Below are 17,061 nucleotides of genomic sequence, written 5' to 3'. Positions count from 1 at the left end.
TGACCAATATTTTTGTGACGTATGACCAATTATTTGTTCCACAAAATGTCAGAAAGTAATGAAAAAATGCTACAATCCCATGCATAACCCAAGCTGACAGCTTCAAATGTTTTGTCTGACCAACAGTTGAAGACCCAAAGATTCACCATTTGGTGAACTGAGAAAAAAAAACTTGGTACATGAACTTTAATAATAAAAACATTCATTAATCAACTAATTGTCTCATCTCATCAGTTATACTGTTCAGTAATTTATCCACCAAAAGGGAGGAAGTTTATGGCGGTTCATTGGAGTTTTTCATCATAATGAATTCACACCTACATGATCTTTCATAAAGAAAAATCAAAAGGCTTGTGCTATTTATTTATTTATTTATTTTTACAAAACCTCATGGGGGTGGGGGTTAAGAGCAGGAGGCAGGCAGGATCCGATAGAAACACGTTTGGACGTGGTTTAATCCGGGAGCGAGCGCCGCTGTTGGAGCCTCGTTTCGGGTCTAGTGAGGAGAGAAGGAGGAAAGAACCGTCACCCAGTCGTCATTTTAGCGCATTCACGTTTGAATTGAAGTCCGTGTGCACATCTCTTTAGCTCTGCAGCTACGATCGCATTATAGGCCCAAATACTTTTCTTTTAGAACATTTTAAATAAATCATTCAGCAGCGAATCTCACGACGCTTTGGCCTAATTCAGTGTGAGGTCAGCACTGGATGTCTCTGCCTTTACCAGTCAAGTGAAGCATTAGAGAAGACTAATGTGGGCTGGTATGCAGCTATTTCATACTCACATTCTCTACAATGAAGGACGAATTCACACCATCACTGATAAAATAAAAACTAAATAATATCGCACAATCCAGCAACAGGCTATTTATTATTATGGATCAATGACGGCTAAAAGTGATCAGGGAAAAACTATTCGTTTGAAAGGAAACAAACAATAGTCTGAGCATGGATGTGTTTTAGTTGTTGGTTATTCGTTTAATTTTGAATAACCAAAATAATTCAAGTAAAGTGGGTGGTGAGCTCCTCTGCCCGGTTATAAGTGATAAGTAATAAATGAACATCAGTATAAGCAGAAATAATTAGGCCTACAATCTGCAGTTTCTTTTATTTTTTTTTTTAGAACTTCAGTCATTTTACAGCAACGCACTGACACTGGACTGGAGGCTCGACAAACCAGTTTCTATATTAGAAATACATTGTCCAGTTTAGGGGAAGTTGGGCCTGCTCCTAAATGTTACAGCTGTGGACGGTTTTTATATTTTAGTACAGAAATGTGTTGTTAATAGTGAGATCAGTTCATCGCTAGATGGCGCTGGTCCAGTGCAAACATATGGGAAATCAGTGCACGCAGGGCCACACGGGACGTAGCAGTATGCAAAGTGTTTGTTAGGCTGTTTTGGGTCATCTACGTTTATGAAACCGAACTGATGACGGATCATTGTTAAACAAACCTATGAGAAATAAATGAACTGAAGTTTGGGAAAGTTGTTTTTCTTTAATAATGGGACTGGACACGACAAATGTACATGTGGCCTGTAAACGTGTTCGTTTTGTTTATTTTGCTGGACGTCTCCTGTTATCAGTGACAAAAAAATGAGAACGAGTGACAAAACCACATTCAGTCTCCGAGTCGAAGATGGAAGGTAGTGAGATGTTAGTCCGGAATAAAACATTTCATAATATATCGTATCTTAACTGGACAAACATATTAAAGTTCACTTTCAATGCATAGACTATATGAGACGTTATATTGTCTTAACTAATATATGATCATGTTTGAATAGACACGCACACTGTGCACTTTTCATCCTGACTGAAAATGAACAGCCTTCCTTCTTGAGGCTCTGCACATCTTTTTAAATTCATTCATGTATTTTTAGATCTCATTTTTGGGTTGTTAAACACATAGGCCATAAACCTCGGTAGAATAATAATGTCATCCTCCCAAGTGAATAAAAAAAAAAATCAAATAAGTACAAATGTCCACGCACGGCAGCGCCGTGCTCCAGACGCACGGCTGAGGCCTTATATCTGGGGCTTGCATGCATTGCGTGACCCGTGACTGATTCGAGTTAACAGCTGACACTTTTCCATCACAAAAGGTTTGCGGATAAACTGGAAAACTACCGGATCACACAAACCGAGCTGCCTGGACATGGTGCACCAAACCAGGGTAATATATAAATGTACATTATGGGCATATCTTAGATTTTATTCCTGGTGTTTTGAGGTATTGTTTATTCAAAACCAATCGAAATGTGAGTGCGCTCCTTTTATGTATCACACTAAGCTTAAATAAATAAAGAGCTTGTCAAAACATTCATTTCTATGACTGTACCAGTAATTTGTCTGGACTAGACCTGTTTGATCCCTCAGCATCTGTTTTTACGCAAAACACTGTGGAATAATCTTATGTGGCTGTCCACCATGAATGACCACTAAAAGGGATGTAGGCCACACCAAACCTTTTTAAACCACTCAGTTCATTCTCAAAGACCTTTCTGTTAGTTATTTTTTCTCTTTTCATTCGTCTCGGTGACGTTTCCGCACCATGTGATCAGGGCTGTGGTATAAATAAGGAGAGGAGATCCGCACCCTCTGTGATTCAGGTTTGGTCCTTTTGTGGGTTCCTCGGTATATTTCTCAGTCTGGCATCGACGGGACCGTTCGTTAGTCGGCGATAAGAAACCCGAAGACGTATGGGAACAGCGAGAAGACGGGGGGGCTCTCTCACCGGCGGCGACACGTGCTTCTCCCCTCTCCCCCTCCTCGTATGAGTTTTTGAAGAGGCACGGTAGAGCAGCTTGAGCATCTCATCGTCCCCTCATCTGGCGTTGGAGGGCACATCCGTGTGAGAGCCATGACTTTGAGCTCCGAGATGTCGGATGCCTCCATCCTTTCGGAAGAGACCGACATAGACGTGGTCGGTGAAGGGGAGGATGGGGACAACCAGACGCGCTCTTATGTGGACGAGGTGGCGCAGATGCACGATGGCATCCTTCTGGCCGGCTCTCCTCCTCCGTGCCTTGACAACTCCACCTCCTCGAGGGATACCTACAAGCCTGCGGCCAAGAACACCCTGGTGAAGCCCCCTTATTCCTACATCGCCTTAATCACCATGGCCATCCTGCAGAGTCCCAAAAAGAGGCTGACTCTGAGCGAGATCTGCGACTTCATCAGCAACCGCTTCCCCTACTACAGGGAGAAGTTCCCGGCCTGGCAGAACTCCATCAGACACAACTTATCCCTCAATGACTGCTTCGTTAAGATACCGAGGGAGCCCGGGAACCCCGGGAAGGGCAACTACTGGACCCTGGACCCGGAGTCTGCTGATATGTTTGACAACGGGAGTTTTCTGAGGCGGAGGAAACGATTCAAGCGGCAGCAGGCGCAGGACTTGCTGCGAGAGCACAACAGTTTCGTCCCCGCCGGTGCTGCGTATGGATACGGACCGTACAGTTGCGGAGGATACGGGATCCAGCTCCAGTCTTACCACACGCACTCTGCGCTTTTTGCCTTTCAGCAGCATCAGCAACAGCACTCGAGGCACTCACATTCGCACACGGGAACCATAATCCCTGCACCGTCTTTGATGCCTACCACCACGGACTTAGCCAGGAGTAGGTTCTACCCCCAGCTCAGCTCCAGTCTGGGCTCAGCCACCGTGCAGTCTGCAGCCCCGGTGCAGAAGTCCAGCTCTCCGGTGCAGCGGTCTCCCTTCTCCATAGAGAGCATCATCGGAGGGTCTCTGAGCCCCTCCAGGACTCCTCCGGTCGTTGTCCCGGTCTTACCGTCCTCTCTGGGCCCTCCAGCGGCCAGCCAGTCGCAGACCGTCCACCCCGGAGCCGTTTTACACCCAGTTGAAAACTTTCCGAGCAGAGTTGCCAGCGGCACTAGCGGCTGTTAAATGTCCTAACTACAAACTTTTCAAGAAAGTAAAACAAACAAACAAACAAACTGAAAAAGCAACAAAAACTAAATAACGCCCCTCTTCGAAGGTAGGATTATTTTTGTATGTTTATTTGATAGCACGCAGCTGGATGATGGACGTAAAAATACGCTTTGTGCCTCTATTCATGCTGTTTCTAAATATATATTTATGTTAATTTTATTCGGTGTGAATCAGACCTTTGACCACGAACTGTCCTTGTATTTTTCATAAAGTGATTCGTTTCAGTCACTGTTTAGGACCCTCTCAGGATATCGACTTGATAAACAGGTTATAAATGATCACGTTTAAAATAGGAAAACGATGTATTTGTGTCAAACACATTTTCTTATTAGTTTGGCGAATCAAAACATTTTTAAGGTTTTGATTTGAACTTTGTATTAAGAGACACAGTTTTGCAAAAAAAAAAAAAAAAAAAAAAAGCTAATTTGTTTGGAAATAAACAACTTGAAGCTTCATGGACCTGGTGCTGCGCCCCAGCGTTTAGAGCTATAACTCAGAAGGAAATGAGGCCAAATGGTTTTGCAAGAACATTAAAGTGGTGGTGTTTATGATTTTGCTTGAATTTTATATTAAACTGTGCATATGAATCAAGTACTGATGATGGCGTTGACTGGAGGATAAAAGGTGTTCGTTCCATTTCAGAGAGTGTGTGTTTGGGCGTAATGTGCCACAAAACCCAGTTTGCGCATCTTGTTTACAAATCCAGCTTGTTCAGATGTTGTAGCCCAACCTGCACTGTGAGTACGGAACTGTGGAACATGCGCACATAGGGCCTGCGTGTCCATCTGACCTCGCTCACACTCATCCGGGTAATTACGGTCAGCGGATAGGAAGGTATCAGTGGGGTGAGACAGGGGTTGTATTTTGCCTGCTTCAGGTCGGTGATTATACCGGTGCTGATGCCCACAGCTGGAGAAAACACTTTTCATCCAGTATTTCATTATCTTCTCTTATTTGACACAGTTTTGATAGAGAAAATGAAAAGCTGCTGCCGGGGTCTCGCTCTGGCGCGTCACGGGGCCAGCAGGGCTCATGGACAGGGATATTTTGGAGGTTAAAACCACTTTAATCCACTTTATTCCCTTTTATTTTGATCTTTATTTTCCCCACACAGGAAAGGAAATGCCATTTGTAACACACAAGTGGTCGCTGACACAAAAAGCCAGAGAGAGTGTTGTTTTTACGGAGTACAGAACAAATTGTAGATAATTATCAGCGTTAGGAGCTGAAGTAAAGTAAAACCTGTAAATGGATGATTGTAGATAATTATCAGCGTTAGGAGCTGATATAAAGTAAAACCTGTAAATAGATTGCTGAAGTAAAGTAAAACCTGTAAATGGATGATCTAATCTTGCTTTTTCAAACAACTGACGAGCACTACTCGTCTCCGGAGCACATTTCAGCCCGAGGCAGGTGCTGAAGCTCAGGGCTGACACACACCTGTGTTTCCGTGATGCTGCACGATGATGTGCCAGACCCTCATTTAATTTTTCATGAGTTGTGTATGTAGCCTATAGTCTGCATCCCCGCTGCCTCCGTGACTGGATCTGCGCGCCCGTGGACCGTGCGTCTGTCTCCCCTGGTGCAAAGCAACGTGTGTGGAGTAACTAGCTGCTAAATTGGTGCAGCGCTTAGCGCCACTTCACTAGGCCACGGGAGGACAGCTATGGCGTGATGATGTAAGGCGCAACGAGAGGCAGACAGTCAGGCGCGCGCGCACACACACACACACACACACAGACACAGAAGAGAGAGGGAGAGCAGTACGAGGTCAGGCACATAGCTACTGTATGAAACTGTTTACAAATCAAGGACTAAACAGGGAAAGGACAATATTAATACTGTAATAACTTGTTCCTCCAGCGCAACAGTACCGACAGGCTGCATCTTGTCTTGTGCTGTGTGGTTGTTTTTATGCATCTAGATATATAATGTGCGCGTTCTTCGCAGTTTGATCCAATAAGAATGTGTGTTACCTATTAGTACCACGACTCACACACACGGTTTGGTGTTTTTAATCAATACTACCGATATTTCAGTTATCCTTCTCTAAAGAGGCCTAGTGTGTCTGGGGTCCTGCTATTTTATAGGGCTCCAAGCTTCTCTATGGGTCTCTGCCGATTTGGAATGAAGTCAGCAGTCTTTTAATCTATTGATCCACATAAATGTTCCGGTAACAGCCTGTTTGATGAATAGCCCACAAGTAGTTAAGGGAGGTTATTAATGCTACATGTACTGTAGATCCAGAACGCACCCTGGGATTGGAAGAAATTACAAACCTCATCAAACTTCATTTGGAAACACTGTCGTCATACTCCAAACGGCTCCTATGTTACTGGGCTACACCATGGACCACATGTGAAGGCCATTTTGACCAGGGCTCCAGTTAAACGACACGCAAGGCAAAAATAAAATAGGCTTTGCGTGCACAGTTATCAGAACTGAACTATTAACGACTTCTGTCACGTAACCCAGTAGTCTACCTGCAGTGTGGCTGATTAAAGTGACGGGGTTGGCTCGTCAACTGGTCCAGGTGCTGGCGACACTGACGCCTGAGAAATAAACACCATCAATGTTTATTTCTGTGACGATATGGCCCATCTGATCTGATGAATAAATAGCCTAGTTATGAAACGTATGGGGACACATGGTTAAGTGTATTTATTTAGTTAACAAAAAGACATTTATCATTTCTAAACCTAACCTAAAATGTCAGTCAGAATCAAGTATCAGGTGTTTGAGCTGCAGAGCCAGTCCGAACAGCAGGATAGAGGTAGCCAAGGCAGGATAGTGTGCACATCGGGCTCCTTGAGCACGACTGAAGCGCAGTTACCAGTTCACCATGCTGGGTCAGAGGTCAGGAGGAGAGGGGATAAAGCGTAACGCTCAGCCCATAAAAGACACCAGGCTTTGGGTAAAATGTGTTCGGGACCCTTCAAGACTGTGAAAACAATTTGTATTTCAAAGAAATAAAGACTCGGCTACTTTAAGCTGCAGACCAGTAAACAGGTTCGGTCTCTTACCCTTGATACACACATTAGTGAACAAAACGTCAGCTGACCTCGTTAGATTTAGTCATAGCAGAGCAAAAACTACCAGGAATCAATTTGCTGCTCGGTTCATTGGCGTTAAAAGTTTAAAAACACATGTAGGAATTATTTGGATTAAAATGTGGTCGGTTCCAAAATAAAACAGTAAAGGAAATGGTTTTATGAGCCTCTATACACAGTTTGAACTTCTGGAGCACTTCAGCTTAATTATGACCCCGTTCTGGAAAATAGGATTTGGTTTTCCTCCAGTGAGAAACATTCTAAGGTAATTAAATTATAAACCTTTTATTCATAAATAATAAATGCGGGTTGACCTGTGTATGTTAAAGCTTATTTACCCCCCCACCAACCCAATAAAAGCAGTGTAGCAGTAAAAATAACATGTTTGAATAATATTGCACTATAAAAAATGCAAAATTAAAATTAAATAAATTTAAGTCCTCAGTGAGATTAATACACACACACACACACACACACACACACACACACACACACACACACACATCTATACCAACTATCACCCCCACCTCCATCACAACAATACTTTATAGAACAATTGCACAAAGTAACTCAGTACAATGTTTTTACTTCATAAAGGGTGAGAAGAGAATATTTACAAGGTTTTATTTCAAAACACCAGTAAATAAAGGAAATCCATCTGAGAAGATGTTGTAGGTCAAATCTAATCAGAAACCACGCTTTTAATTTCCTCATTAATTTAAAAAGAAAGCTTTATGTGTTTTCTCCATTCATGTTTGATCCCCACTAAACAAAAATCTGAAATAAATAGTATTTACTTTAAAAGTCAATTTTATACAAGCATTAAATCTATTTATTTATTACAGGGACACTGCACAATGATCCATTGTAGGTTAATATTGTTTCCTGGATTGCTTTATAAAAGCCAAAATTCTGTCTAAACCTGAGTACATCTGATGAAGGTGAAAACACAGAAGTATATAAAAAAAGAGAGCAATTGAGGATTGGGAGAGGAGGAGGAATGAGGAAAAAAGCGTAAAAGGAGTGAATAGCTCCCAGGGAGGTGCAGAATCTCTCCATCTGCTATTCGGTGTATGGAACAGTCACTACACTTATCCCCTTACTCTAAAAGGAGCTCCGCTTTCCACCCCATTAAAAAAGTTTGGGAACTAATGCCACCCCTGAATACTACCCTAATTAGAGGCTGCTCAGAACTGCAAGGACCCGCTACACAAGAGTGGCTTTGGGATAGGTTCTGCTTCTCCCCTTTTGTAATGCCATAGTTCTGCTCTCTCTTTTTCTGACCCACTACAACTTTCTTCCTTTCTTTCTTTGTGTCCTCTCATCAGAGAAAACCTTTAACAAAAAGCTTTCATTTAATCTTTTAGTACGTTTGATCCTACAGCAACAGAGTGATGGTGAAGGTACAGTGCCTGAGTGCAGTAGGGATGAGTACACATGATGAGCCTTACAGTAATGGTAACAGCTGTGGAGATGCATGAAGTGGTGTTTGACAGAGGAATCAAAGCCTCTGGCTCCAGGCTTCAGGACAGGCCAGTGAGAAACACTGAGCTTTCACCACTTCATGAAGCGCAAGCTTACTCGTCTTTGCACATAATTTATTTAGCCAAAGACTTTCAGGGGTGTTTTTATTTGTTCTACTTCTTGCCTGTCTCACCTCAGTGTGAACCCACAGATCCGGGATCTGCTGCAGAATTATGTTGCTGCCTCTCACTGCATTTTTTTTTTTTTTTTTTTTTAGCCCTGCACGTGTTTGCTTTGGCATGCTATCCACTCATACAAACAACTGGGCCTCGTAGCTTATCCATCATGCGTGTGCAGAATGTGATGATAAAATAACAGGCAGCTTGAAACAAACCATTTGTTACAGCATAATTTATTATTCTGTCCACTTGAAACAAAGTGCAGAGGCCACCTAGACATCTCCTACTTAGGTTACAACAATAAATAGAAGTGAAAATTGGCTGCATGTAGCCGCGGCACCACAGCCTGGTGGAAAGCCCTTCTAAGTCCTGGTCACTCCAAAGACTGAGTCCAGCAGCTGTGTGATGTCACTGCAACATCCGCTGAACACATCCTACACACCATTAGGCATCATCGCATTACCGTTCAGAAGGGTCTGCCAAAGGAGCACTACCTGTGACTACCAGCCTCAGGCCTGATTAGTTACATGCAACAACGCCTTTTGGTCATAAACACTTCATCGAGCTCCCACAGCCCGTTCATCATTGTGACACCCACAGGTAATCCACACCAATGGCTGCAGCTGACACAAGGCAGAACCCAAACATTGCCTGTAAACACAGACTACCAGCAGTCTATACAGCAAACACAGGGCGGTCCCCAGAAAAAGCAGTCATCTATACCCGAAACCTGTAAACCAGCATATTGTGCATGTACTGTATATATGTATGTGTGATGCTCTTCTAAATGGACGGGGTGTTTCAGATAGGCTTCCTTTGACAGCTTCCACATTTCAGTCCACATCCTCTGCTTTATGTCACTGACTTCTCAGTGACGATGGCCTTGTCACTCAAAAAGGCAAAAAACAAACAAACAAAAAAATCCATAAAAGCTGGAAGCCACCCATGTAGGCCCACTCACTCCTCGTTTTTCTTTCCTTAAATATTCTTCCCCTCTTCTCCCCTGAGTGTTCCCTTTTGTTTGGATATTTCTTTCCTTCCATCCCCTTCTTGCTCTAGGTCTCTAACTCACTGACTCAACCACAAAGTAACTATGGCAGAGGATTCGGATCTCTAAAAGGAAAAGGGAGTGGAGCTGGAGCTGAGCATTTAAGTGGTTGGATTGAGCCACTCTACCTCTTTCTGTGTCACTGTGCCTTCTCAGGCTTTTGGAAGTTTGCCCAAATCTGTCTCAGTATTTGACAGATGCGTTCTTCTCACACAGCGACAGATCAACCCACAATTAGATCCAGAGATTTTAGCATACACACACGAGCACCCCCAACTCTTTTGCCAAAATGTGAGCCACATATAAAACAAAACCATGACCCTCTGCAACGTATTAAGGATCTGAGCTTTGATTTCCTGATCACATACTGCATGGTTATGTATGACATTGTGGAGGTGAGGAAAATTCCTTAGAAAGACATGTTCTTAAATTGTCAACCACCCTCTGAATCATGTCTCTGTAATGCCTGAAAAAAGACTAGATTAGTGGGTTTGTGAAAGGAAACACAGAATGTGATATCTGAGGATTCATTTTTCAACATCCACTATAAGTGTGCCCGTAGAGCTCACAGTGTCAATCTTATGGCTCATTTTAGAGGATGTCTCTGGAGCCTGGTGGGAGCTAAGGATGTCCTTTCACCAAACCCTTCTCCATTCCCTTCTTTTTCCTCCACAGGATTGATAGAATAATGAAGGAAAACATACACCTGGTGTGCAACAGCAATGTTGATTCTCTCAAAGGGAGGAAAGAAACTGTAAAAACACAGTATATCCTAGTGAGGCCCCTGCTGAAAGCTTCATTTTGTCTGGAGTGCCAGTGTTAAAACTCGCTGCAGTCCAAATGGTAAGATCTCCAAGTGGAAAAAAGACGCAGTTTTATTTGATACTTCCTCCCGAGGCAGCGGGCACTTCCTGGTGCCTGTCTCAACATATTCAGACGCCTCTATCAAAGTACAACTTGGCGGTAGGGGGTGTCCAGCGGCCCCCGTGCTTCAGGGTGGTCAAACTTGCCATTTCTGAGCAGATCTTTGTTGCATGTGAAGTGGCTCTACTGGCAGGTAACTGGATACATTTTCAGGGCACAGCAGGGTGCAGCAGACCCGCTGAAACGTAGCACAACCCTACTGTTAGCAGGCAAGACTTACACATTGAATTTTATTGTAATTCTTTTGCAAACATAAGCTAAATATGCTGCACCTGATTAGCACCAAAAGGCTGCACTCCAACTCACTTCACATGTATTGTAACGGTTCACAAAGCGATAAAGAGGTCCATCTTGTATGTTTCCTCAGATGAATCTGCAGTCAGTTTGTCAAGGGGTCATTTTCACGTTTTATCTCCAATGCTGAGAGTGCCTCACTTATATTTCCATTTTGCCCTCTCGTACATGGCAAAGCTAGGAAAAGTGGCTTTTACACACCCACATAGCCTCACACTCTTAAATGTGAACTAATTACTACGGTGAAATAGTGGTAATTCAGTGCATTCACCATTATGAATGTGGAAACAGCAAAATATCTGATTTACCAGGAAGCAGTGCTGTGATGAGGAACAGCAGCTGGGTGGTGTTGACCAGCATTAGATCTATGACACCTGAGAGGAGAAGGTTTAAGAGGGAACTGTGGGAATCAAGCTGAAAATTGGTGAAGACACCTTTGAATTAGATTTTTTTTAAAACAAGAAAATGTGAATATAATTCGTGTTTTCACCTGTGGGATAATCTGTGCCACATTATTTCATGGAAAACATCCAGAGCTCACATGGGTATAGAGCCTAGTGTATACATGAATCCAGTGATGTTCTACACTGAATTTATCACATGAAAAAAAAAACAAATCTGACATCCATTTATAACAAAATGTCAGTTTTGCACGAGAAATATTATTTTCACCATTTCTGCTCCCAGGTTTGCAGCCCTATAGTAGGGGAGGACGTTTTGAAGCAGGATTTATGGAGATGACAAATGAATTATTACAATTAAAACAAACGTTGAAATAATCTGAAAATGTTTCAGTAGCTAGTCAAATTGTTTTTAAGATGGGCTGGCACTAAAGGGAATTTGGATTTGTGACCATAATATTTCTAAAAACCTGGCTACAGCTCTGATTTAAATGATTTCTGCTCAAGTTTTTTTTTCCTCCAAGAAAATAAGATAAACATGAGTAAAATGAAACAATCACCCAAACCTTTGTGCACAGTGTTTGGTCATGCATTCCCTTTAGACTCTCTCCTGTATTTTTCTTGTTTCCTTTCAATTAGACAACTAAACAAATAGTCAAATGAATGACAACAGCTTGAACCCTAACTATATAAGGCATTTCAGACATCATGATACATTCTCTTCTTCCTCTAACAATATTTTGGGTTGGTTATGCTGATGTTACACATTGCTTCCCTAATTGTGGTTTGCTGTATGTGAAGCCTAAGATAACAATATCTAAATCTGTGTAAAGTCTGCATTTGTTTCTTTAGCTGTGGATGTTTCTCAAACGATGCCCTGGATGGTCTTCAGTGGCAGATTCATGGTCAGCACTGCAGTCTGTGCAGCCAAATCAAACACGGTAGAATAATACATTTGGAAACTTTCAACAGAACTAGATTACAGACTGAGCTCTTGTTAAAAAAGCAAAGATATTAGGTGCCAGAAAAACATAACTGAGGATTTTGACAATAACTACAAATTATAGAGAAATGTTTTAAAAAGAGTAAAACCTTCTTGTTTTATTTCCTGAACATTATCTGGAGAAACCCGCCACGTGTTTAAGAGGGAGCGTGAGACAAGTGGCAACCAAAACTCAGAACAAACCTAATGTCAAAATAAAGTTGTCTGAAGCAGCTAGGACTTCTCTGTCGGCCTGTACAGCTCATTGTTTGTACAGAAGTCTAATTGATTCACTCCTTCTGGCTCTCTGCATCCTCTCCCCTCACTCTGCACTAAGGTGGAACAAGGTAGCAGGAGATCCAGGATGTGGGCTCAGTCCAGCCTGAGCACATATGCTACATGGATCAGTACGTTTCCATTTCTTTGCTCGTCACCAGAGGGGATAGGGTTACAGTGTGCTGATGAGGGAAGGGGGGGTAAAATGCAGTGTTGGTTGGATGCTACTAAGATGTCACAGAGCAAACACATAAATCTGAGCATCTGAACACTGGTCATTTATTAGCTGTGGAACCTTTCTTGCCCCATATACATCATACACTCTACTCTGTCAGCTTCAGGGGGGAATTTCACATTTTTTCTTTTTACACAGAGTCTGACAAACACATTAACGCCTTTCCTGTAGCTCCTCGTGCAGTTTTAAAGTACAATAAAAGCTGAGATTACTACTGTAAGTCCATCTGCTCCTGTATGATAAATACGTACCTGGAGCCAGCAGGCAGGCAGCTTAGCCTACCCCTGGTGTGTGGCTGTCATGTGTTACTATTGCATTTAAGTTGCAGTGCTAAGCATCGGGTAACTGCAAAAATTATTTACCTGGGAAAACCCCAAAGACATGTTTAATAGCTCTGGCATTTCCAGACTCTTCAAAGACTCTTCAAAAGATTTTGTAGCATTTTTGCAAGTATGAAACCAGGAACCTTAAGGCTTCTCAAAGATCAGTCATTATTTTTCAGGTTATAGCAGTTTGACATTAATGCATGAGAGTTAAGTGAAGAAAAACTTAGCTTAGCATAAAGACTGGAAGCATGGGGAAACATTTTAAAATATTTCCCCCAGCCCCTTTAATGCTCACTAATTAATATTTAATACATCAGTCACTTATGTAAGGACAAATATAAGTGCGGATTTAATTCAACTCTCAACAAACAAACAAATAATTGTGATTTCCTAATATGTCCAACTATTTCTTTCACATTTCTGAAGGCATCAAGCAGCAACTAAAGCTGAAGTGCACTTCCATCCAAGATAAACCAGGAAGTAAGAATGCATCGTCTAATGTAAACCGACAAAATAAGACCTAAACTTTAGCTGTCAAATCCATTCATTCAGGTCGGCAGTTCATTTTTTACTTAATAAGACTATAAAGCTGAAAATGTTCTTGCTGTTCACAAGAAATCAAATGATCACTTTTTATAGTACAGTTAATTTAACTCAGCTTATAAAAGTACTTTCCACTGTTCCAGTTCAGAGTAGCTCAAGATGGCAGTTGGATCTGACAGATTGATGTTCTCTTGTTAATACTTAACGACTTTCCCAGTCTAAACAAATAATCAGTCTCAAAGCAGCAGAGCAGGGGGATTCATGGGGCTATCACTTTGCTCTTTAGGGATGCAGAAGGCAGGGATGGAGGGAACGAGGGCTGATGGCAGCAGAGGAGCACAGAAGGGGCAGACCAAGGAATTTATACTCCTTGTCTTTGGCTTTCTGCACGGGGCCGCTACAGTACGAGGGCACTCAGTGTGGTGACCTCTCCTCAGTAGGAAGAGTCCACTGGTGACCTCTGTATTCCCCTGCATCCCTTTCCATCCTTGGCTCAATGCAAGCCATTCATGAGTGTGTGTTTATGCTAGTGATGCTCTGCAGGGACGCCCTGCTATCCATTGCCATTTTATGGAGCCTGAGGGGGAGGAGAGAGAGCAATGGAAGCATCTAACTACTCACACTCACCTTTGGCTGCTTGTTGTTCTTCTCCTTGCTGTAAAATGACATTATAATGCACCTGATTCCAGATATTCTTTCAGTGAACAAGACACCTTTTAAGCTGTATAACTGTAGAAGGATTGCTATGCACTGAAGAGTAACACAAACTTTCCCTCTCTCACACTGCCTTAGACAAACATACAGTCAAGGCGCACCCACCAAGAGCGAGAGCGAGAGAGTCAAGGAAGTGTTGAAGTATGTCTTATGGCTCTTAACCAAGTGAACCCTGAAGTTATTTAGCTTCCTTCAGGCCTTGGATCCCCCGAAGCCCAACTCCAGCAAACGCCCCCTCGCCAACACCAGCCTCCAGGGACCCACCATAGGACAGGGCACAAAGCAGGATGTGGAATCTGTTTTTACAGCCGAGGTCATTAGAGCTGTACATACAGGATTAGACAAAGAGTAGAATGAGGCTGATGATGAATTAAGACACATTCACACTTAGAACTGGTAAAATCACGACACACCTCGGCATCCTGGGTGATCTATAGCGTGTGCGATTGCTTGCAGACATGCAGCATGCTTCGTCTCATCTCTTTTCAAAAGAAATGGGGCTCATGTTAGTCTGCCTGAGGTGTGGTGTACTGATCGACCACCCACTACACCGTCATCAAAGTGAATGATTTTCTTATATCATCTATTTTGTGATGTGCTGTACACCAGTGTAGGTGATTTAACCAATCCTGTGACACTATCAACACCATCACTTACATGTTTCAGGCTAAAGTTGATCTCAGTGAGTAATCTTTATTTCCTCTTTTGGTCTGCACAGCAGTGTCTTGCATACTCTGACTTTCCTTATTTAGTCTGTGTGTGTGTGTGTGTGTGTGTGTGTGTACTGCAGAATTTAAAGTTGAGTCAGACTGTGATGTCATAAAGAAGGATAGGAGTGATATCATAAATTATGATATGAGGACATATCTCCTGTAATGTGTGAACCTATTTTCAAGATGGTTCTGGTGCAAATGAAAATAGTACTTTAAGTACCTTGCAACATATTTAGTGTTGGACTTTAAAGTCCTGTTGTAAAGAGAACAAGTCACACTTTCCCATAATTTATTAAAGGGGACGCATGGTGATTTTTACTAGTATTATGGAAAATAACTTTGGCACTAAGCAGTCTGTGTTTCAGCAGAACAACATTTCAGATGCTCTCATCACAGAATCCAGCGGCAAGGTGTAAGTGGTCATGTGACACCTGACACCCCTTTGACATATTGCATTCATGCAGCTTGGACATGAAAAACACATTAGGACATTACAAACACATTAGGATACTTACTGAACATACATAAATATTTGAGGGATGCTGCCTTAAAATCGACCATTATGTACATATGCTGACATTTTATTATCATTTTACTGATATACTTTTTAAAAAATCCACATTTTGATCATTATTCTCAGATAACTAACAGCATTTACTTTCTAAGACTGTTTTTTGTCACATGTTGCTTTGCATTAATTGGTTTTTAATAATGAAATAAAGTTATAGAATACACATCTGATAGTTATACCATCAGTGTGCAGTGCTGCCACATACTGTAAATGCTGTAATATGCAACTAACATACACACAATTTAGAATGAATGTTGTTTCCTGATACATTCCATAAACTGTCACATTTACAGTACAGTGTTTTCTTTGTGATTGACACCATTTGAAACCTCTGAGGTTGTCTCTCATGCGGTGCAGTCCAGTGATGGTTCGCTTCAGAACCACTCGCAGCCGTACTGTACATTTTACCCATTTTTTCCTTTTCTGCAACTTCTTTGTCTGCTAATCATTTCCTGCTCTGCAGTGTGTCAGAAATCCCGTTTATAGCCACAACACAAGACCAGATGTCCTGTAAAGACATATTGCATCTCATTCTGCTGTGCTAGTGACACTCTGCTGCATTGCTTAAATCGATTCCAGTAACTTGGTGGTATTTACAAAGAACCCAGTAGGAAACAGTTACTACAACGCTCTCACAGCAGGTTGCTGGAAGACAACAGAGGTGTTGTCTTGTGCATTTCTACATTGTATTTTCATGGCGCTTCCTGCTCCAACAGTGTCCTGACTTACTGACAGGTGTGTAGGAAATGAAATTTCAGTCCTGGCTGATTTGACACTACATGTATTTATTATGGCCACAACAAGTATTTGATGCTACCATAAACAAATGTAAGCAGGTACTTTGCAAGAAACACAACAGAGGAGCAGCTGATGCATCTTTTTACAGTGAAACCAACAATTCAAACTGATTTCATGCACACATAAGAATAGCAGGGCACATTGTTGTTACCTTGCTGAGGAGCTGGAGGTTTTCAGCAGGTTGAATTCACTATGGCTGCCCCTTCAAAAAATAAAGTACAGGAATTATCATGTCCTGTTTTGTACATGCATATTTAATGAATGATTGCAGTCAGTACTATGGTGACAAACACACTGAGTAGCTGCTTCACAGTAAGAGCCACCCTGTGTTTTGCCAGTTGAATGCTTTTACAGTCATGTGGAGCAGCAGCAGTAGGGTGCTCCACTGGCACTGACAGGAAGCTATAATAACTTTAGATGTCTCTACATTCTGCAGGATGCAGCTTCTTGCTACATCATTAGCCCATTAACTACTGTAGAGCTCAAGCTGATCTCTGTTATGAAATATTGGTCACAGCACTATTCCAGCAGAATCTGCAAGCATGTAGCTGGCAAACATGTTAAGTCAGTCAAACAACAGCCTTTGTTT

At 42.1% G+C, this 17,061-nt stretch overlaps 1 protein-coding gene across 1 annotated transcript; it reads left to right on the top strand.

Moving 5' to 3' along the window:
* The first annotated feature begins 2,591 nt into the window (after positions 1-2,591).
* On the top strand, positions 2,592-4,338 carry foxd1 (forkhead box D1). The gene has a single exon (XM_020613611.1). The coding sequence runs from the start codon at positions 2,863-2,865 to the stop codon at positions 3,907-3,909; it is 1,047 nt and encodes a 348-aa protein (XP_020469267.1). The 5' UTR covers positions 2,592-2,862; the 3' UTR covers positions 3,910-4,338.
* The last annotated feature ends 12,723 nt before the right edge of the window (positions 4,339-17,061 follow it).

The sequence above is a fragment of the Monopterus albus genome, unplaced genomic scaffold, assembly GCF_001952655.1.
Source record: "Monopterus albus unplaced genomic scaffold, M_albus_1.0 scaffold135.1, whole genome shotgun sequence".
Classification (NCBI taxonomy): domain Eukaryota; kingdom Metazoa; phylum Chordata; class Actinopteri; order Synbranchiformes; family Synbranchidae; genus Monopterus; species Monopterus albus.
Note: the sequence above shows the minus strand (reverse complement) of the source record. Positions and strands in the feature narration are given on the sequence as shown.

Bases quoted from the DNA above. Each gene is read 5' to 3' on its own strand.
- foxd1 (XM_020613611.1), top strand. From the start codon at position 2,863: ATGACTTTGAGCTCCGAGATGTCGGATGCCTCCATCCTTTCGGAAGAG.